General features: G+C 32.2%; 3 protein-coding genes across 4 annotated transcripts; all 3 read left to right on the top strand.

The window, feature by feature from the left end:
• The first annotated feature begins 484 nt into the window (after positions 1-484).
• LOC123907940 (AP-5 complex subunit zeta-1) lies at positions 485-9602 on the top strand. 2 transcript variants are annotated; one of them, XM_045958420.1, is made up of 16 exons: positions 485-820; positions 916-1056; positions 1149-1240; positions 2380-2476; positions 3749-3792; positions 5059-5147; positions 5398-5489; positions 5578-5724; positions 6658-6805; positions 6934-7010; positions 7619-7690; positions 8323-8370; positions 8449-8576; positions 8665-8824; positions 8905-9115; positions 9374-9602. In XM_045958420.1, the coding sequence occupies exons 1-16, from the start codon at positions 710-712 to the stop codon at positions 9421-9423; spliced, it is 1707 nt and encodes a 568-aa protein (XP_045814376.1). In that variant the 5' UTR covers positions 485-709; the 3' UTR covers positions 9424-9602. The 2 variants fall into 2 exon arrangements, with proteins under 2 accessions (XP_045814376.1, XP_045814375.1); XM_045958419.1 differs by having other exon boundaries at positions 491-820; positions 8311-8370.
• Positions 9603-12939: 3337 nt separating this feature from the next.
• On the top strand, positions 12940-14004 carry LOC123904701 (uncharacterized mitochondrial protein AtMg00810-like). The gene has a single exon (XM_045954331.1). The coding sequence runs from the start codon at positions 12940-12942 to the stop codon at positions 14002-14004; it is 1065 nt and encodes a 354-aa protein (XP_045810287.1).
• Positions 14005-20411: 6407 nt separating this feature from the next.
• On the top strand, positions 20412-21588 carry LOC123910124 (vascular-related unknown protein 1-like). The gene is made up of 2 exons (XM_045961175.1): positions 20412-20825; positions 21343-21588. Exons 1-2 carry the CDS (start codon positions 20508-20510, stop codon positions 21430-21432), a joined length of 408 nt encoding a protein of 135 aa, XP_045817131.1. The 5' UTR covers positions 20412-20507; the 3' UTR covers positions 21433-21588.
• Positions 21589-22393: the final 805 nt, after the last annotated feature.

Below are 22393 nucleotides of genomic sequence, written 5' to 3'. Positions count from 1 at the left end.
TAAGCCAAATAAATATATGATATATCTCATACGTAAATAATAAAACTACTATTGCAAAAGAATTATATTTAATTTTTTATAAAATTTAAATTAATATCCCTATTTGTCAATTTTTTAATAATCATTTTACTTTAAAATATTGTAATTTTAGTAAAATTTTGATTTTTTAAAATATATAAATTACAAAATTACCCCTGTGAAAAATCACATATATATTTAAAAATTAATTATTTATATTTTATTAATTTTATTTTATGTATTTTAAAATATATTTTATAAAATAAACCAGTAATTTTTTTTTTCTTATCCTATCCTGCTGGTAACCCAGCTCAAATTCAGGATAAGAATTATAACTAGAGAGACAGGATAGGATAAGCTTCAGGATTAACTTATCATATCCTGTTGTATCATCAAACACTGGATTGCGGCAGGATATGATACAGTTATCCTATCGTGTCTCTTATCCTGCGCACCAAACGGGCCCATATGGTATTGTCGTGGACTTTGGAAGAGTACGGGGAAATACGACGTCGTTTTGCTGACACTTGGCTCGTAACTGTTACCGTCCCATTCCGAGAGTAACCATTTTCATCCGTCAAAGAAGAACTAATTGCTCGCTCCTCTCATCACCGTTTCTTCCACTCAGCGTCGCTTCTTAGATCGCCACACTTCAAATCGATCTCAATTTTCACATAATTTTCTTCTCAGAATGTCGGAGCGAGACGCAGGTTGGGATTTTCACCTCCGAACGCTATCTATCAGTGCCAGAGATTCCAACATCGCCAACGATCCTGCTTCCGATCCATCTCTTCTTCAATCCGTACAATTTCAACATATTTTTCTATCTATTTCTTTCTCTCTTTTATATATATGAATACGATTGTTTATTACTATTGTTGTTATTGTTATGATTAGATCAAGAAGCTTCATGAATTATGCAAGGCTGAGAACAACGAAGATTTGGTAGCTAGGGTTTATCCGCAGATTAATAAGATTTTTCAGCGTGCTGTGGCTTCTCTTTCTCAATCTCAAACCTCCAATGGTCTTCTTTTACTCGTATGATTTGTTTTCCCTTTCTGTATAGAAATTTCATCCTTAAATTTGCTTTGTATTCAATTCAATTCAGTGTTTTGTTATTTGATTTGCAGGCGATTCTTCAGTTTTACCTGGACTTTGGGGAGGTTGTTCTTCATGATGCTGATCCTAGTCTCAGGACATTTTTTCGTTCCTGCTTGAGCAGGTAATATGTGTGTGTGTGTGTGTGTGTGTGTGAGAGAGAGAGAGAGAGAGAGAGAGAGAGAGAATGAGGTGATGAAAGTTATGACCATTCCAATTTCAATATTACATTGATTATTGAATTTTATTTTTATTTTACTTAAATTTAATCTCAACGGCAATGTACGAAACTAAGATTAAAAAAAGGAGTTTCAACCAACTTTCTCACTGAAGAGACCATAATATTCTGTGTGTAGTCATTAAATAGTTGTTTTAAGTTCATATTCTGATCTAGTAATGCTTGTTTTATTGTGCTCTGTGGTAAAGTAGTTTGATGATTTTGATTTGAGAGGAGAAACATAAGAGTTGGAGTTTGAGAGATAAGGGGTTGTGATTTCAACTCTCCCACTAACATTTGTAATTTGAAAAATCAGTCTAGCCAATCCTTTATGAATAACAATGCTACTGAAAATGGAGAGAAAGGAAAGGAGTGGGGTGTGAAGGGGCTACCATAATAGTTTTGGGGACTCTAATGTGTGGCTGGTATGTGTTTCATTTCATGTTTAAAATTAAAGGTTCAAGGATTACTCCCTCCATCCTTAATTATAAGCAAAAGTTACTTTTTAGATTCATTGAATAACTAGTGAATCTGAACTATAATATAGTTCAGATTCACTAGTTATTCAATGAATCTAAAAAGTAACTTTTGCTTATAATTAAGGATGGAAAGTTTACAGGAATATATTATTCTGAATATGTGATACACTTGTCAATCTTGCTTGTAAAAACTCAAAGGGTTAGCCACAGGTCAGGGAGTCTTGATTATTTGTTGGGCATGAGAGAATCTGGAAAACTTAACCTATTCAGTCTCAATCAGGATACTGTTTACCACTAAAATCAAGTGAAAGGTTATTCCAATAGAACTTACGGCATCTTTCCTGACCAGCCAAAACAGACGTTAAGAGGAGAGGTTTGAATTTTATGTCTGAAATGTTTATCCCCCAAAGTACTCTTGTACTAATCACACCCAAAGAAAGACATTGTCCCCTACCTCCCCTGACTCGTATTTGAGGTTGTCTGTTGCTCTCACTTATATACTTTTTGTTACCACCAAAAAACCAATATCACAACTCATTCTATTAAATTATTCGTATCCTGTTTCAGGGAGTTTGCTGATCCTGTCGTTGCAGAAGCAATGCTTGAATTTCTCATTCTTAACAAGAAGAGGATTTTAACTGCCTTCCCTAACTTAATGCCTCAGGTATAACCTATGCTCTTCTGCACTGGCCATTATTAAGATTGTAACATGCAATAAAGTAAGGAAATTTAATAATTAACGAGTATATTTTGTTTAAACAGACACTTTTGCATTAAAGTGATAGGTAATGGGAAGTCGCATTTTAGAGAAGTAGGGCCTTTTGGCATTAGTAGGTGGGCAAAACCCACAAAGCTCTGCCATTATTCTTTAATCAAGGGGAATTCTTACCCATTTTCCAGCAATAATGTACAGTTTCTACTTTCTACCAATTGGCATCAGAGCTCTCTTTGGGCTTTGTGGGTAAACTTCAAGGCGGATGCATAAACTATTCTGAGCTGAACAAGAATGAGAGATCCACTTCTTTTAAATTTGGTATGTTGATATTAATGGATAAGTAGGAAACGAAACTGAATAGACACTTGTTTGAATTTAAATAAAAAAAAGAGGAGAAAAATAAAACATAAAGGCCACACTAAGGAAAGTGGTGGTGCTTGAAATTTTTTTATGGGCAAAATAGGAACCCCAGAGAAAGGAACACCGAAGCCAAGGCCAGCCAAAGCCCAAAGCGGAGCAATTTGTTTAGTGTGTGAAAATATATATTTTCCCATTTTATTAATACTTTTTTTTTGGACAATATTTTATGAATACTTTTTATCATTGGTAAGTTCGAGTGACCATTGAAGTGTAATTGAAGTATTATATGATTATTTTTCATGTTGTTTTTGAATTTTTTTTAAATATAAAATATATTTACAAAATATTGACTTAGCCGTCTCCTCCAAAACCTTTCAAGAAAACCCTTCACAAACAGACCTTTAGTGTATGTTTTTACTATCCATAGAAAAATAATCATACATGGTTGGCGCAATGGTTGCTTCTGTTTACTTTTGCACATCTAGGATTCGAGTCTTGTGCTTCACATTTTTCGAGAACTTCTCTGTCCAAAAAATAAAGGCAAAATATTCGCTACATGACATGAACTCAGGGTCTAATACGCGCTGTACCTCAGCTTTACTGCTGGACCAACTTAAACATTTGTGTTAGAAATGCAAAACTTAATACACACACACTAACACACACACACACACAATACTATTAAGAATGAAATTTTTTGGGTGGGCCGGTGGGACATAAATTTTTTGGGTGGGCGGTGGGACATGGCTTACCTGGGACCATGAGAAGCTTTGCTTCTATTGAGGACTCTCATTTGATATATGGGAATCATAATGACAACACATTTCTATCTGATTTCATTTATGTTTGTTCTTTTTGCAGTTTTTTCCATTGTTGTTAAAGCTGATAGCTTGGAATGGTGAAAGGTATGTGCATTTTTACCTGGGTTGATTTTGGGGATGGGGGTAAAGGAAACCAAAATAATAATTTTTCTGCCATATTCTGAAACGGTTAACATAATCTATAGGTGATCGCGTGCTTTATCCTTGTGCTTCCAAATCTTAAAAGGCACAAGTATTTTTTATTTTTTTCATTTCTTATTTTTTTTATAATTTTTTTCCTTCCTTTTTTCAAGGATTAATGCTTTAAAGGTGTAAATAATTAGTATCATCAATAGGGATGACAAAATTTGAAACTAACCTACAAGGTTGGTAAATATTGAAACGGAAGTCTGTTTAGTTACTTATTGCAAGAAATTTGAAGTTGAACTGTTCATGATTTTCAAAAAGGAATATATTTAATTTTAGAGTAGTGTTATTTGTACAACGAATTTTGTGACAACTTTTGGGACAAAAGTTTTTTCTCATCATCTTTTGAGACAAAAATAATAAAAGAGAGGAGGAGAGAGAGAGTAAAAACACAATGAGAGTATGAGAGAGAAAGTTGTCTCCAAAGTTGTCCAAAAGTGATTGTACAAATATCATTTCTCTTAATTTTATTATCACAGCTTAATGGAATCAAATATAATTGGTTCTTGGTATCATAATTTCTTTTTATCTTTAGTTGATACTGCACGGTGCTGTAGTTGTGTCTTTGTGGAAGTCTTGTTTGGCACTTTTGGAGAATGTAAGTTGTCCTAGGACCTTGGACTGAAATTTAGGGCTAAATTTCTTGGTTTTGGTAGAAGTACAGAAGGCAGAGTTTGTGGTTAAGTGATATCTTTTAAAAGGGTTTCCCTTGCATATATACTAACGGACTGGATATGTTTCTTTATTGATGTTTTTTTAGGACAAAATCTTCGTATTTCATTTCATTCATCTTAATTAATTTGATCTGAAAAGCGCGGAAAAGTATTTTGTTTCTGTAGCTTACTAAATTTTTGTACTTGGAAGTCGTGAACCATTTTTCACTTGCCATTTATTAGGAGCTAAAATTTCTTAATTCTGAGGCAGCTTGCTTTAGAAATAAGTTTAGTATTTGACATTTGTGTAAGGTCCAAATTCCTGATACCAACATTTGTCTTGTTTTTCCCTTTTTATTGCATAACATGAATCTTCACTGAACCAAAAAAGGAGCCTGAAATGAAACAAAACATGAATATTTCAAGGATTTGCATTATGTTAAACTGTGCTGTTAGAAGGTTCCTAATATATAAGGGATATTGCCTGAATATTTTTTATTTACTCTTGCAGATTAGAGAAACAAATTTTGAAAGCCTTTCCAGGATTGATGTCACCTGGGTCATTTATTCCATTGTTTCCATCTTTACTAGACTTGCCTAGTAAGTGAAAGTTATACGACCATTGTGTCTCGTATACTTTTTCATTTTCTAGAATAGATCAATATATGGTTGAATATATGAAAAACATCTCATAGTATGTGTTAGTAACAGATTCATATTATTGTGGATGCCACTTGTTAAAGATTTAGGAATTCAGGATATTATATTATAATAAATTGATAACCTTTTTCTTCTTATCACCCTTAACCATAACTCAATCAATTCAACACTTCCTGCCCATCTTTTTTAGTTTTGGTCGTGGCATTGGAGAAGGTTGAAAAAAGCTCTGGACCACTAATTGGAAGCAGCATTGCTTCAATTCAGAAAAATACAGCTCCTAAGGTTATCTTTGATGCTTTGAATTTGAGTGAAGTCTAGCCACTGTTGCATTTGTGCACAATATAAGTGAACTTAATTATATTTATTTTAGATGCTACTTGCCCTTATGGATGAAGCATATACTGGTTCAACTATAGAAGATGGTGGAGGAGATTCTGAATTTGAGGATAGCAGTGCAATTGACGTGTCTGATCCTTTGTTCCTCGAGATCTTAAAGGATGAAAATGATGGTATCGCTGTATGTTTACTTTTCATCTTGCTATTCACCATCCTCAGTTCAATTTGTTTGGATTCTCACTTTGAAAATCAAAGTTCAAGGTGTTACATAGTTTTTTCTAAGCCATCATGTTTACCTCATGTCAATAGTCACTTAGCACGAAACGATTGATGAAAAGTCTATCTCTAATAAATACTAGGCTTAATTGCACTTTTAGCCCCTAATGTATCGCAATTGTTCAATTTTGGTCCCCCACATTTTTCTGATTGATTTTTTCCCCTTATGTTTCTGGGTTTATTGCTTTGGCTGCTTTAAGTTATTTTTACCCCTTATGTTTCCCCCTCCAATTTTTCTTCCAAATTTACGCTAAGATACATCATTTATTTACATAGCACCCATCTCTCATATCTAGCTTGGCTTTTCTTTAAAATTTAAAAAACGAATTCGGTTAGCGTGGTTGATTATCCACATGAAATTTCTTATTTTTATTATCCTCATTATCCAAATTCAGGTTAAAATGGTTCACTATCCAACATATTGAATTCAAATTAAATCCCTAATAGTTACTCCCTCCGTTCCTTTTTAAATGTCGTTTTAGAAGAATTTTTTTGTTCCTATTTAATTGTCGTTTTGATAGTTTAAAGTTACAATTTGTCAATTATACCCTTATTCTTTCAATAACTCCTACTTCACATTTTCCATAAAATTAATTCATTCTTTCTCAATAACTACATTCCTTTTTTCAAAATGAGAGTAGAATAGGAAGAAAAAAAACTCCAACAATCCACTATCTTTGTTGGAGAGCTTTATGCTAAAACGACACTTAAAAAGGAATGGAGGGAGTATTAGTTTATATTTAAAGTTTATTCTTTGAAGTTTAATCTTCTTTGCATAACATTTTGAAAAATAAAATAAATGGCAAAAAACTAAAGTTTAAATTCTATTTTATGTCAGGAACGGCCCTGGTCATCACCATTGATGACCACAATATTACAGGCTGCAGTCAATAATCCTTACTCTGATAGGCTGAAAGCAGTACTCCGCCTTACACCTCGTCTGCTTGATGTATACTTTTCTATAGCATTGCGCGATGTGAATGATTGTAAGTTTTGTTAATACATATGCTTTTTTGACTTGGCAGTATTGGATTATTTTGAAATTTTTTGGTGGAGATATATTCATCACTGGCTTTGTTGACAGTTTTTTCTCCATTCTTTTAAACACTTTCAGCTTTGATCTGTGCGTTGGTTCCCCTGCTTTTGTCAAGATTTGCAACAATATTTCCAGACAAAATATTCTCTTATGAGGTATCAGTTATGTCTTGTCATAATTGGGCCATTGTTATGCTTGAGTAGTTTATGTATGTGGAAAGTCAATGCAAAATAGACAAATGTTGATTAACTTTTTCTTTTTCTATTGTCAATGCCTTCCGTTAGTTAGGTTGCATTTTTTTCCGCCTCAAGGCAGTAACTTTTGGGACACCTTTACCTTTTCTTCACTTGATATTGTTATAAATTCCAACTTTTAATTTTTTTTTCTTGTGAATTAAGCTGTTTAGAGACTCATGTGTTGGATAGAATTATGGTATATGATAGAACATTATGGTGTCGTTTGATCCATGTAGCCGACCCCACTTAGTGGGATAAGGCTTGGTTGTTTGAATTAGGGCCCGTTTGGATTAGCTTATTTTTGAGCTTATTCAAACAGCTTATTCAAATAAATAATTTTTATGTATTATTATAAGTTAGTTTGCGATAAAATAGCTTATAAAAATACAATTTTCACTAGTGAGAACTTATAAAATAGCATAAAACCTAATTTATATTGCATAAGTTGAAAAGTAAGCTAATCCAAACGGACCCTTAAGTTGTTTCATACCCATTACTTTGAATTCTAAGTTCTCTTGTGCTTTTAGGTTCATAAGCGGCTTTTGGAGTTTATACTCGCCACATTTCAGCGCTACCCAAACTTCATTGCCCTTTTAAAGGTATCTTTCTGACAAGATACTGCTTTAATTTTTTATTTAACACATAGTTCAACTTTTAGTTAATGATCAACAATTCAGCATGGTTCTACCTGAAGACAGATAGTAAGATCATTAAGATTGTGAACTAAAATATTGGGCTATGTGACAATGTGAAAATATTTTTTTAAAGAGCCACAGCTAATACATCCAATTGATGCCATTTTTAGTTGCATTCATTTTTTATATTTTGAAAAACTGCTCCATCTGTCATTTTTGTGCTGCGATTTTATAGCATATGATCATTTTATGTTTGATAATGCTACGGCTTTTTTAAGAACTAACTCGTAGAAACTTAAGCTGTTAGGCTATGCCAACTCTCCTACAAGCTTAAATTGATAGGCAAAAGCTAATTTAATGAATTTATATTTAGCATTCATCAATCATCATGATATGACATCCCTATGGGATTGAAGAATTGATAATGCACAAGCATACTCTAACTTCTGAAATTCAATCTTTTCAAGAATGGGGACAACTAGGATCAGATCTTGATCATCTAGTTATATAAGCTCTCATACCATGTCAAGAACCAGCCCTCAACTTAAGAAGCTCATGAAAGACTTTATATCTAATATCTCCAGAATTCATTGCAGAAACCTATAATGGGCAGACTTGGAGAAGCTTATGACAGCCCAGACAAGGTTAGTCAAGAAATATTCCAACTATATGTGTGAGTGGTGCAACAATCTTGGATTGAAAATTCATTGAATTTTCATTAGACAGAATTGGCATTGCAATTATGTTGGGCTATTGGAGAGCATGGTGGTGGGGGTGGATCTCACAAAGATGAAGCCCGTGAACTTTTTGAGAGTTTAGAACTACTTCTGTATGAAAACCTTTCCTCAAGGTATGATGTTGCATAAACCTTGCTTCTTCCAGTTCTGAGATATTTAATGGGTGATTGCTTGATGAATTATTTTTTGTTTACTTGGAAGTCGTCTGGGCATGGCACAGGAGGTATCCCTTAGTTCTGATAAGGATACCTACAGAAGGTCCTCACAGTCTAGGCTTATGTGTTTTGTTGTGACAGCCATTGCAAAGCTTGCTACACATCATCGTGAATTACTACCTAGAGCACGTGTATCTTTGGGCAAGGTATCTTCATTTGTTTTAAAGGGCAAAGCATTAAAGGACATTAACACATTTATTTTTCTAATTAAGGATCTGCTTTTCAGGTTGCTCGGTCTCGAATTTCTGATATGCGAGTATGGAGGCGTGCTTGTGATTACCTGGGTTTGATGAAAGATCCTGCTATATGTTCATCCATATTAGGGCCTTCACGACCTTCACAAGGTACCACACAGAAAATTGGGAGCATAAACTGGAGTGAAGGTGCAACAAAGATGATCGCACATATTCCATTTTACATTCTAGGTGAACAAGAAGGTGAAGGATATTTGGCTCCCTCTCCATTATTTATGTATCTCTGCACACTCGTATTTGAGAATACACGCGGAGAAGATAATTATATTTTATTTTCTGACTCCCTTGCACACATATATGCTTTTGCTCTCATATTTCCTGCATGTGGGTTGACTTGTACCAGTCCAAATTTTGGTGCTCGATATAAAGCGGATCTTTACTATTTATTTATTCCTTTTGTGAAAATGTGTTGCTTATTTTTCGATTACTTTCTTGTTACAGGACCACCTTTTCATGATTTTTCTTTCTCGGATATCCTTTCCCACAGATGATGGAAGCTAATATTCTACTAGGTCTTTTGTTTTCTTTACTGTACTCATCTTGGTATCATTCCGATTAATTTATAGTATCATTTTTTGATCTGTAGAGTAATTAAACCCTGCATTACTATCACCAACCTAGGTTAAGTGTACAGTAGGGTGAATGCTATGGTCTTTTCAAGATTCTATGATGATGTTATTCCGAGTTTGGATCCTCTCCTTCCTCACATGCTCAAAAAGACAAAAGCTGTTTGATAGAGAGGATGATGAAAAGTAAGATGGAAGTTTAGAGAGGATATAGAGTATTTGTAAGGGAGGATCCAGATCCCCCGGCATTGGTGGAAGCTCGTTCTTTCAGGTGCCAATCCCAAAAATGCAACTCAATGTTTGTGTTGGGACTCCCAAATAATCACAAGGCCACACAACCTACATTCATGACATAAAATTTCTGCCACATGACCCATACAATCAATCAACCAAGACATAGATGCATAGGTACAAGTATGAGATACAACATTTAAAAAATAATAAGAGCAAAATTGTTCAATTCATAACAAAATAGGAGTAATAAGGTATGGATACGTCAATAAAAAAACATGAGTTTTATATATAATGTAACATGAGAAAGCTAAATTGTTCAATTCATAGCAAAATATCACTATAGAAGTTTAAAAAATAAAAAATCGTGTTAGATAACAACAATGAAACTCAAATACAAAAATATTATAGGCTAATGCTACGGTTGACTAGTTTTACAAATGGTCCACCGTGGACCAATGGTTAAAATTATCAGAAATTCTAACGACTGTCCTTTTTTTTTTTTAATAAATTCTAACGACGGTCGATAATACTTTTTAAAAGTAAAAATCACGACTCTTCTCATTTTTACAGCTAAAAAAAATGACATTATTAGCGACAATTCAGCACGAGTTATATCTTTATTATATGTTGTTTTAATCAAATCGGTGTCAATTAAGTCATTATTTCAATCATAAAAATGAAAATAGTTATTAAATTATACTTTCAAACATCAATGTATGTTATCATCAATGTATGTTATCTATAGGTTAAAAAAAGGAAACAAATGACAATTAATGAATACACAATTTTCAAATAAAATTTTCATATTGATATCCTTAAATAATGCTACGGTGGACCACCTTCACAAGTGGTCCACTGTGGACAAGTGATCTACGGAATATGAATTTTACGAAATTCACTATTGGATTGAAAGTTTATATCGTATAGATCATCCATAAATTTTTTAAAATTTTTTGAAAATCATTTGATATGTTATTGAAACCCATCAAGATTTACGTTATTTAATAAACCGTTAATCTTGACGTGTCTTTATAACATATCAAATAATTTTCAATTTTTTTAAATTTTTCTATGGATGATCTATATGATATAAACTTTTAATCCAGTAGATTTTGTAAAATTCGTATTCGTTATAATGTTATTCACGACTGGTCCACCATGGACCACTTGATGAAGTGATATATATATATATATATATATATATATATATATATATATATATATATATATATATATATGAGAAAACTGCAAAGTTCACTCGAAAAATGTTGTTCTTAGGCCGCCCCCCACCCCCAAAATCGAAAATACCCTGATTTTAATCCATGTTTGTTTTGGACTAGATTTCCGACCCGTGCAACGCACGGGCAAGCATTTGTTATATATTTTAATCAAACATTGACCTAAAAATAATAGAATAATAGAATAATACCATGATAAAACATTGATTAGTACCATGATAAATAATTAGGCATAATATTAAGATATCAAACATTGACCTAAAAATAATAGAATAATACGAAATAGTATAATAACAATGACATAGGTTAATCAATAATACAACACATGATTTTTAAAGTAACTTGAAACCCATACTAATCAAAATATAATAAAACAACACATGGTTCAAACCATAATAAAACATCACATTGTTCGTAAAACATAAGCTAAACTGAACAAATGATAAATAGAGTTACTCATGTTGGTCGATGATTCGAACCTTCAAAATTTCTGGTGGATCTAAAAGAGTAATCCTAAGCCTGGAACCAATGTTGATATTAGCTTGTTTGACAAATGCAATCCACCTTAGAGATTATACAGTCCGGAATAACTTTAATTCGGAACATATAATCCGAAACAGGGGTTAACACATGAAATGGAATATAACACGTGCAGGGCATAGGTCAACAAGAGAACATGGAAGAGACATGTGTTGTGCATGCTATAAACACAGCTTCATATCGTAAATTTTGAAAACGCTTAAAAAAAAACACATTTCTTCAAACTTGTTCACAAATTTCATCACCATCTTAGTTTCATAGTAGTTTGTGACCAGCTATGGATGATTCCGGGTTCAAAGAAAATCACTTCTTTCTTCAATTCTTCAAACTTGTTCACAAATTTCGCACCTATTTCAATTGTTGATAACTACCGATGATTATTGATATCATAATTAAGGGCCCATATCTAACAACATAATTCTCTTTGGCTATATTTCCACCGTGAAACCGCTAAACAGGGTTGTTTGTTGCACAAGGATGATAAAGAAGTTCACCACGTTCACCAACCTACAAGGGAAGGCTAACCAGTGTAGTCGATCCCGCGCGATCCCGGCGGAGCATCGCTTTTCAGTGCCTTGCCGCTATGGGTACGGTTTTCGTGATGCGCTATCCCAGTTTTGAGGTCGCTCCGCTCCGCGATCGGGGATTAACTACCATAAGGCTAACAAACACCATTACAATAATTCCTAAATGTTTGGTGATTTTTCCTCCCAACCGTGGGGCCTATGGGTGAAATTGGGTTGCAGGATTGTGCACACTTTGGTTTTAAATCCATGCTAGTAAGCTTTGTAAGTTTTATTCTCTAAAATAATCATCTTGAGGACAAGGTGATAATTTAGAGGAGACTATTGTTAGATATGATGTTTTCTCTTTAGGCCCCCATGGTTTTTTTCCCTTCAATAAAAATTTCAGTTGCTACGAACCGAATTTTTTAATTCGGTTTCTGTTAACTGAATTTTCCCTGAATTTGAACTAGTAAAAACTTTGGTTTCTGGCAAGGGTAAAATTGAAATATTTAGGGGTATAAAAGATACATGGGAGGCATAGAGAGAAAACATCGTTAGATATGGACCATTAATTAAGATAGCAATAATAATGGGGTGCAATGTAATCAAAGACATTCTTCCTATTCCTTCTTCTATATTAGTTGGTTTCTATCACATACATACATACATTAAAATGACAATTTGCTCATTCTAATTTTAAATATAAGAGAGTTGGATCAACACAAGTCGATATACTTGGTTTCAAATACATCAATTTATATTGAGTTATCTGCCTCTTATATTTAGAATTGGAGGGAGTATATTTTTATAATTTATTTTACAATATCAAAAAGACAATTATCTAATAATACATTTCGAGAGGGTTTACATAACACTAAAAAAAGGGCATTGATAACTATTTGCCTTAGTGAAAAACCACTTACATGACAAAACCTAATTTCTTTGTGCAAGAAAATTTTGAAAAATGCCCTCGTGAACATACCTTATTTGTCAAGCAATCTGATCAAGGCAACATTCTAATTGTCAGTTTATATGTAAATGATCTCATATACACTAGTAATAATGAAGAGATGTTTGAAAGTTTTAAAGCATCCATGAAAAGCAAGTTTGCTATGACGGATCTAGGAAGAATGAGATACTTCCTTGGAGTAGAAATAAAACAAAGTGACAGTGGAATCTTCATCTATCAGCAGAAGTCTGCTCAGGACATCATTCTTAAGTTTGGAATGGAGAATTGTAACAAGGTGTGTAGTCCCATTGTGCCAGGTAACAGACTTATGAAAGATGAAAATGGAAAAATTGTTGATGCAACTGTGTATAGGCAATTGACTGGAAGCCTAATGTATCTTCTTGCTACTAGGCCAGATCTTGCATTCTCTGTGTGCCTAATTGCTAGATATATGAAGAGGCCTACAAAACTTCACTTAGCAGCAGCAAAAAGAGTACTTAGATACATTCAAGGCACCTTGAATTTTGGTATTTTGTATACAAGAAGCAATGACTGTGAACTTAAGGGCCGGACTGACTCTGACTATGCAGGAGACATAGATGATAGAAAAAGTACTTCAGACTATGTGTATATGTATGGAAATGGAGCTATATCATGGTCATCTAAGAAACAAGCCATTGTCACTTTATCTACCACTGAAGTTGAGTATGTTGCTGCAGCATCTTGTGCCTGCCAAGGTGTATGGTTGAGAAGAATTTTGGAGCAGCTTAAGCAAACACACATGACTGGAACTACAATTCTCTGTGACAATACCTCTTCCATCAAACTTTCAAAGAATCCAGTTATGCATGGTAGGTGTAAGCACATAGATGTTAGATATCATTTTCTCAGAGATTTGATCAAGGATGGAACTGTGGAGATGAGTTTCTGCTCATCACAGGATCAAATAGCAGATATAATGATTAAAGCATTGAAGCTAGAGACTTTTTGCAATTTGAGAACAAGGCTTGGAATGTGTGACTTGATTGAAGTTACTTGATTGAAGTAGTTATTTGTAATCTGGTTTTTGAGCAAATACAGATTAGGAGAGGTTGTTAAGCAATGATATAGCACTTAGGCCTTTTATATCTTGTTGTAACAAACTAGTTTGTTAGAAAGCTTGTTGCACAAGTTAGTTAGTTGGTTAGGCCTTATGTTAGATTTGAGTCAATCATTGTAATCCCTATATAAGGGCACCTATTGATTTGAGAAATGCAATGAAAACCTTTCCCTTTCTCTACACTGATCCCTTTAAATAGTACGTTTCAAGGCTTTCAATTTATATCCAGATTTCTTTTGTTAGACAAAATATCTTATAAAACGAGGTGGGTTAAGTGTTCTCCAAATCAATGCAAATGATTAATGTAACACCCCGTCTCACCGATGTTTATAGGTTGTACACGTGTCACTAAGATATTATTATACCTCCCAATTTTAGGGCTTCTGTAATTGGTTTTTCCTTTGCCTCTCCAAAATTCAAACTCAAAACCTCACTTTAGAGTTTCTAGGTGAAGTGCTTGGGCTCCAACTCGTCTAAACACTTCACTTGAGAACTTTTAAAATAGAGTCTCGGATTCAAACCTGGAAGAGAGAAGAAAAAAACAAGTACAAAACTCGTAAAACGAGTAGGGGAGGAACTGTATAACACTATCTTATAAGGGAAAATAAAAAAATCACACTTTTTAAGAAAAAGTAAAACATGAAAATTTGAAGTATGTTTTTGTGAGTTTTCCTTGGAATAAGTTGCATAGGAAGATGTAAAAACAATTTTTATTGGTTGTTGTTTATTGAGAAAATGAGAGAAAAAAAAAATTAAATGCAATTTGCATTTAATTTTATGAAAATAAGGAAAAAACATTCTTGAAAATGATTTTTTCTCTTATAATTTGGGACAAAAAAAATGAATTTTTTTCGCTTATAATTTGAGACGGAGGGAGTACTTATAATAAAATAAAAATAAAAATAAAAATAATATACTTATAATCAATAAAAAGAATCGGGGCGGGGTGTTATATTAATAAGTGTTTGATTCAAGTGGTACGGACAACTTAGTTATCTTTAAACATTACCGAAGGTTTGAATCTTGTGAATAAAAAAAAAAAGCATTGGGAAGGCTTTACCCTCTTATCTTACATGTGTATATATATATATATATATGGGAAGAGATCAAATTACACCGGTGTAACATTTGAGTAATGTTACACCGCTCAATAACGCTTTAACGAATACAAATTTTACAAAATCCACCGTTGGATTGAAAGCTTATATCCTATAGATCATCCATGTTGAATTGTATAAAAATCTAAAATCGTTTGATATGTTTTTGAGATAGATCAAAATTAACGGTATTCAATAAAAATGCATAAACCATTAATCTTGTGTTAGAAGTGTTTTAATTAGTTAGTTAGAAGTGTTTTAGAGTTAGTTGGAGAGTTGTTTTAGAGTTAGTTTTTAATTTTGTGTATGTGATTACTTGGTGTGTCAAGCAAGGTTTATAAATGCATTAGACGCATCATTAGTGAATGTAACTCTTTCTTTTGTGCCCCAAAGTGGATGAATAAAAACTCTCATTTTTCTCTATCTCTCATCTTCTTCAACATACTCCATAACCAATTTCTTCATTCTTTCCATTGTTTTGTGATCAAGCCTGCAGAACTGTGAAACTGCTTCTAGTGTGTGTGCAAGTGCTTATTGTTGCGCTAACATTTTGTCCTTTTCAAATGGGTGTAGCTTGCTAAAATACTTCTTCTAATTTCTTAGAGGGTGTGTATTAGCAAAACCCTATATATATATATATATATATATATATATATATATATATATATATATATAGAGGAGGGTTATATTGACTCCAAGAGTAAGTTATAAAAGCTACTCCAAATCATGGCCTTTGATTTTAATATTTATTAATGGCTAAGATTGATTGATCATAAAACACAAAGTGAGTCTTATTTTTTTATTGTATTGAAAAATTATCAAAACATACTTTAAATAGAAGAGAATAAATTAATTATAATCATTAATTGTGAAAACAATGATTCCTCTCTTTTGCTTTTTTTTATGCATAGAAAATTAACAGCAAGAAATAAAATACAATTGCATAAAAACAAATAATTGGTCTAGACCATGAAAAAAAATGGGTACATGTTCTTGTATAAATACTAGCACAAGATGAATCAAGGCTAAAGAGGAACAAGAACCTGCATACAGTAGAAGAAAACCATCATATATACTAGCTACACAACTCATTCTAACACCAATCAACAGCAAAGAAAAAAACTAACAATAATCCACTAACCAACCCCACCACCACACCTAATCGAAACAACATAAAACAAAACACTAACACCCTCCATGAGCTAATCAGAAATTAGTTGCCACAAACATTTTCAAAAACCTGCATTTGAATTTGAACAAACGTAAAATTAGTTATTATAATTATCAATTCAAATGAAATAAAATAACAAGGACAACATATCAATAGATTAGTGATACGCCATTTCAGTGGTGTGGAATCTTGTTTTTCAGTGCGATAAAAAAATAAGTCTCAATTAATGATTATAATTAATTCATTCTATTTAAAGTATATTTTTTTGTACACATTTAAACTATGTTTTGATAATTTTTCAATACAACACAAAAATAAGTCTCACTTTGTGTTTTATGATCAATCAATCTTAGCCATTAATGAATATTAAAATCAAAGGTCATGATTTGGAGTAGCTTTTATAACTTACTCTTGGAGTCAATATAACCCTCCTCATATATATATATATATATATATATATATATATATATATATATATATATATATATATATATATATATATATATTTCAAATAAACGATTATTTGATGCGATGATGTTTTGTGTCGTACAATGAAAATGTAAATAAAGATAAGGTTGCTAAAACTCTGATATGATTTTTTCTCAATGTAACAAAATATTAGGTGACTACAGCTTGTAGATGAGAACCAGTTGAATTATATTTGTATGGTTATAACACATATAGTTGCGCCAATACTTAGTTTTCCTAACTAGCTAGTTCCTAAAGTTGGGGCTGCGAGGTCTTTTGGGATGACTTGGATGCCATCCAAAAAATGACCAAGACAAACAAACAAAAGTAGATACATATTCAGTGACTCACTCTTTTAAAGGTAATGATTCCTGATAGTGAAACCAATTTATTACATGCATGAATCCGATCGATTATACTTCCTCCTCGTGTCTCATTCTACATACCACAATTTTTCCTTAGATGAAACACATTTTTATTTTTGATTTGAATGAATAGAGACAAATGCACAAATTAGTCGGCATGTAGGTTAGGCTCTATAGCGGGTCACTCAATATACGGACTCCTGCCAACCCTGCAGTGTTTGTGTGGGAAAAAACCAATGGCACATTACTATAAGGTCTGAATCATAGAGTTAATGTACATGTAAAATACACCAATATGGCTAATTGGAGGGACCCAAGTGGTAAATATTCTAAGGACAATGTTAAAATAATAAATATTGATTGATACTATATGAATGATGCAGGTACCTTATAGACATAATGGTAGGTATTATGGGCTTTCTATAAATAATGTGTATCAGCATGCATTTGATGTGGACCTTGATTTTTCCCATTGATGACAAAGGCAAAATGCTATAGAGAAAGTGACCAATCTTGAGCTGCATTTAAAGCTCTTTTTGTTTCTTGGGAAGGTGATTTTGTTTTTGCAAATTGCTCATTTTTTCATCATGACCCATGTCATATTCAGCTTCAAGTCATTAAATATGCTTTCAAGTATAGCATGTACAAATCACTGCATTCAGTACCAAGTTCATATTCAATTGCTGGTTCTTGTAGTTAGTTCCTTTAAATTTTACTCCAGATACAAAAAATTAATACCCTGCTCCATGAGAACAAAATCTTTCACTGCAATTGGAAAAGAAAAAAGCACTGCATAAGTCAAACCAGATGCTAAGAATATTAATTCCTCTTAATGAGTTAATTCTCTTGTGTGCAGTCAGTGTAGTACTGAAAACAATGGAGATATATATCCCTCTCTAAATAAAATATAAGATATTTTTATGTTTATTGAATAATTAATGTATTTGATGTATATATAAATCAGATATATTAATTATGCAATAAACCTAAAAAATAAATTTTGTTTATATTTTGTCATGGATAAATAATGTAATATTCCTTTCGTCTCATTATAAGTGTTATTTTTGCAATATTTTTATGTCTTAAATTATATTCTTTTTTGGGTACAAATTGTCTAACTATTACCTTCATCCCTAAATATAAAATCTTGTTGATTAAATTATGTGAGTTAAGAAAGTTAGAAATGATAATAAATTATTGACAGTGAATATTGTGTTTACAAGTTTATCATTAAAAGAGAAACAATTTATTTATGTTATTTTCATAGAATTGTAAATTGTAGAAAAAGAGGTAAAATAATTAGAGAAGTGATGATAAAGAAATAATTAATATGGTTGAAAATTTAAAAGGATCTTATATATATATATATATATATATATATATATATATATATATATATATATATATATATATATTATTTTTTTAATGCCTTTCTTTTATTTAAGAATTAATTGCATATTTGATCCATTACATTTAAAAAGTTTTAAGTTAGTATTTTTAGTCAAATTTCTGTTTAAATTGTTTACGTAGTTAAGTCGTTTACATTGGTTGTTGGGGGAATAATTTTTGTTGGAAACCTTTCACGAGCTAATTTCATCACGATCTGATTCGGACTGCTCGAAAGGGTTAGGGGCGTAGATACTTCCTGTTGACGGTAGTTATCGTTCGTCGTGCTAATAGGTTCGTTGGGTTTTTGGTGTTTGTTGTGCTCGTGGTGCTCAGTCCCGCTGGTTGATCATCCCTCGATCTGGCTTCCGATTGATTTTGGGTGGCTTTCAACAAGAGTTGATTCGTCAGAAGATCGATAGAGAGGTTTCATATCTGTCTATCATCTCAATATTCATATTTCAGACTGTTTCGCTCGAAAGAGTCATCATTGCTTGCTGCAGGGAGTAGCGGGTACTTGGATTGTTTCCGTGTTGACGGTCGGTTCATTTGCTTTGAATTTTGTAGCACTTCTATTCATCCAAATTGATTTAGAACTGATGGACTCGAAAGGGTCACCCATTGCTTGCAACTGATTGTTGCAGGGAGTTAATGGTACGTGGATCGTTTCCGTGTTGACGGTCGGTCCATTCACCGTGAAATTTTATGACTTCTATTTTGTATAATAAAGAGATATAGGCTGCGGATGAGGTGAAGACTACTTTGTCTCCTGATGTCCAGATGGTCTTCACTTAGCAAAAAAAGTTTACGTGGCTAACTGATTTGCATACGCGGACAACTTCGGAGGATGTCACATGAAATTTTAGATGAAATTAATTCCAAACTTAATGGAAAGTTAGGCAAAATTATATCAAATTTTAGCGAAATGGATAAATTAATGTTGACATCAATAATACAAGAGGTTAACTTGAAATTTTTAAAATCTACGAGACAATATTAAAATATAAAATAAACTTAAAAATTTAAATATTCAATTAAATCTTTATTTAAGAACGAAGGTAATATTCTACTAACTTATTAATAAGTATATTTTAGTAAATAAACTTTTTTATCATTGAAGTACTTAAAATGAGATGGATGTGGTAGTAATGTATTTTTTTTTAAAAGGTTAGACAAATGCATTAAGAGTTAGTAAGACACAATAAAAGTATTACGCTGGAAAAGGTATCATAACAGGATTACGGATGGTGGGGTAATTAAATTATGTTTGAATTGATGGAATAAAATGATAAAATAATGTTCCATTGTTTGGATTTTAAAAATAATAATGGAATGAAATTGAAGATTTATTTCATTTCGCTCTATCTCATTTCACACCATTATATTCTGCTCCGCTTAATTCCATTATACTCTCTCCAGTCATATATATAAGGAACACTTTGAAATTTTGTTTTGACCCTTTTTATAAGAAACACTTTTTAAATGCAACATATTACAATGCTATGCATTAATTAAACAGACATATTCCAAGGTTAGCTTTAAACACTGTTAATTTTGATGTATCTCAATAACATATCAAATGATTTTGAATTTATTTAAAATTTTACAAAAATGATCTATATTATATAAACTTTCAATCCAACGGTAGATTTTATAAAATTTATATCGGTTAAAACATTATTGAAAGGTGTAACATTGATGTCAAACTAGTTGGTGCCAACGGATTCTGACTTTCTTAGAGGGTGTGTATTAGCAAAACCATATATATATATATATATATATATATATATATATATATATATATATAAGAGTTCCATATGCACCCAAAGAATTTTGTTGAGCTATATATGCCTTGTTTGTGATAGTTTACTTCTTTAGAGCTGGCCACCAAACCACACTATTCACATCATTGTAGTTCATATCCATCTTCTTTTCTTTCCTTTCTTATCATATCCAATGAGTTCCGTAATAAGCAAAGCTCCTTCTTCTAATTCCACTGAGGAGAGTGGATGGACTACATATTTTGATGACTTCTTTAACAACAACAGTGATGATAGCTACAACAAGTATTCTTCTACTTCATCCTCCCTTCTCTCAGATGCCACTTCTTTGGTTCACAAAAATGTATTATCTCATAATGAACATGTTGAGATTGTTAAGGAGTTTTATTTGAATAAAAATGGTAAAACTGGTTCAAGTTTCAACGAGAGAAAAAATATCGTTGATCATGCTTTGGAAGACACGGCAACCTCTCCTCCACTCAATAGTCTCAAGGTTTTTGTTTTTTTCATATTCATCTCCTTAATTTTCCTAGGTACAACGTTAAGTCTTTGTTTGCAAATGGGAGAGGAGAAAACGACTTTGGGAGAAAACTAGAACAAAAAATAGAGTATACACATTGTTAAATCGGTGGTGAAAGAATAAAAAAAAAAAAGCAAATATAAAACTCCTATAGATGTGATTATTTTTGAAAAAAATGTTTCTCTTTAAAAAAAGAAAAATATATACCGTAACAAATAGTTTGTTCAATATAAATTTTTTTTTTTGAAGGATGGTCAATATAATGTTATCTATGTTATTTTGAGGTTAGGTATGTATGTGAGCCAGCACAAATATATAATATAAGGTTTCCAAGTGTTTTTTATTAGAAAAAATATAATAAAAATTTAAAATTAAATATATTAATGTTTCACATGCATGTTTGTCTGTTAAAATGTATATATGATTTATTTATTTACGATGCATTTCCATTTAACAAGTTAATTATGGCATTATGTAATTTTGTGTGTAGGAGAAAGGCAACACCTCTGGACAAAAAGAATTGAGTTTAAATGAGAAGGATAGTGACTGCACAGAACTAAAGAGAGAGGTCTTTGTGTAGTTCCTTTGTGAATGGTAGCAAACCTTCCAGGTAGCTAGGTTTGAGTAGTTTTTTTTTTTTCTTTTTGGGTTAAATGTATATATACTTCCTAAAAATATGATCCATTAATTCTAGACATTATAGTCCCATGAGTGTCTGTTGTCCTATGGACCAATTATGAATTGCGTTTTGCTACAGGCAAATTCACAAAGTCGGTAATTTATAGTCGTTAGATTAAAATTAGACGAATAATTTTTTTATAATTTTACTTTTTTGGTATATAGATTTCTAGATTTTAAAATATTGCGTCAGATTTTTATAAAAAAAAAATTGCGTTAGATCATTTATTTTAAATTTTTTAGATCTTAATTGGTGGTTGTTGGATTAAGATAAGATGAATTATTTGTTCTCATTTAATTGATATGCATTTAATTGGTGGTTGTTGAATTATAGTCTTTGAATTGGGGACGGAGCTCTTTCTGAGCTCGGGAGGTAATATGCACCAATTGTTGAAAAGTATGCATAACCTTCAAAAATTCACGAAATAACTCTATGAACTTTAGACTTGTGAATTCTTGCAATTTACTAGGAAATAAATTGCTTGAGTGATAGGTGTTTGATTTTAAAACAAGAAAATGATAAAATTTGACACAAACACATGTAAGAACGAAATTGGAACAAAGTAAAGAAAAGAGAAGAAATGGAATAAAGTAGAAGAGGCGCCACACTCTTTCTAATTCAAGAGAGAATGATGAGCCTATGGATGAGGATCACCACAAGAAAGGATTCCTTGATATGATCAGTTTTGGTCCAATCCAGAACCTAAGAGCAAATACTCTCAATTACACAAAGTGTAAAAACTTAACAAAATTCATTGATTTGGCAAGAATTACATGCCTCCTTTATATAGGAAAGACTTATGATGGTGTAATAAGCAAAAGGTAACTCCTAAGAAAAACAAAGGGTTTTCAACCACTAATTA

Source organism: Trifolium pratense, linkage group LG2 (assembly GCF_020283565.1).
Source record: "Trifolium pratense cultivar HEN17-A07 linkage group LG2, ARS_RC_1.1, whole genome shotgun sequence".
NCBI lineage: Eukaryota > Viridiplantae > Streptophyta > Magnoliopsida > Fabales > Fabaceae > Trifolium > Trifolium pratense.
Note: the sequence above shows the minus strand (reverse complement) of the source record. Positions and strands in the feature narration are given on the sequence as shown.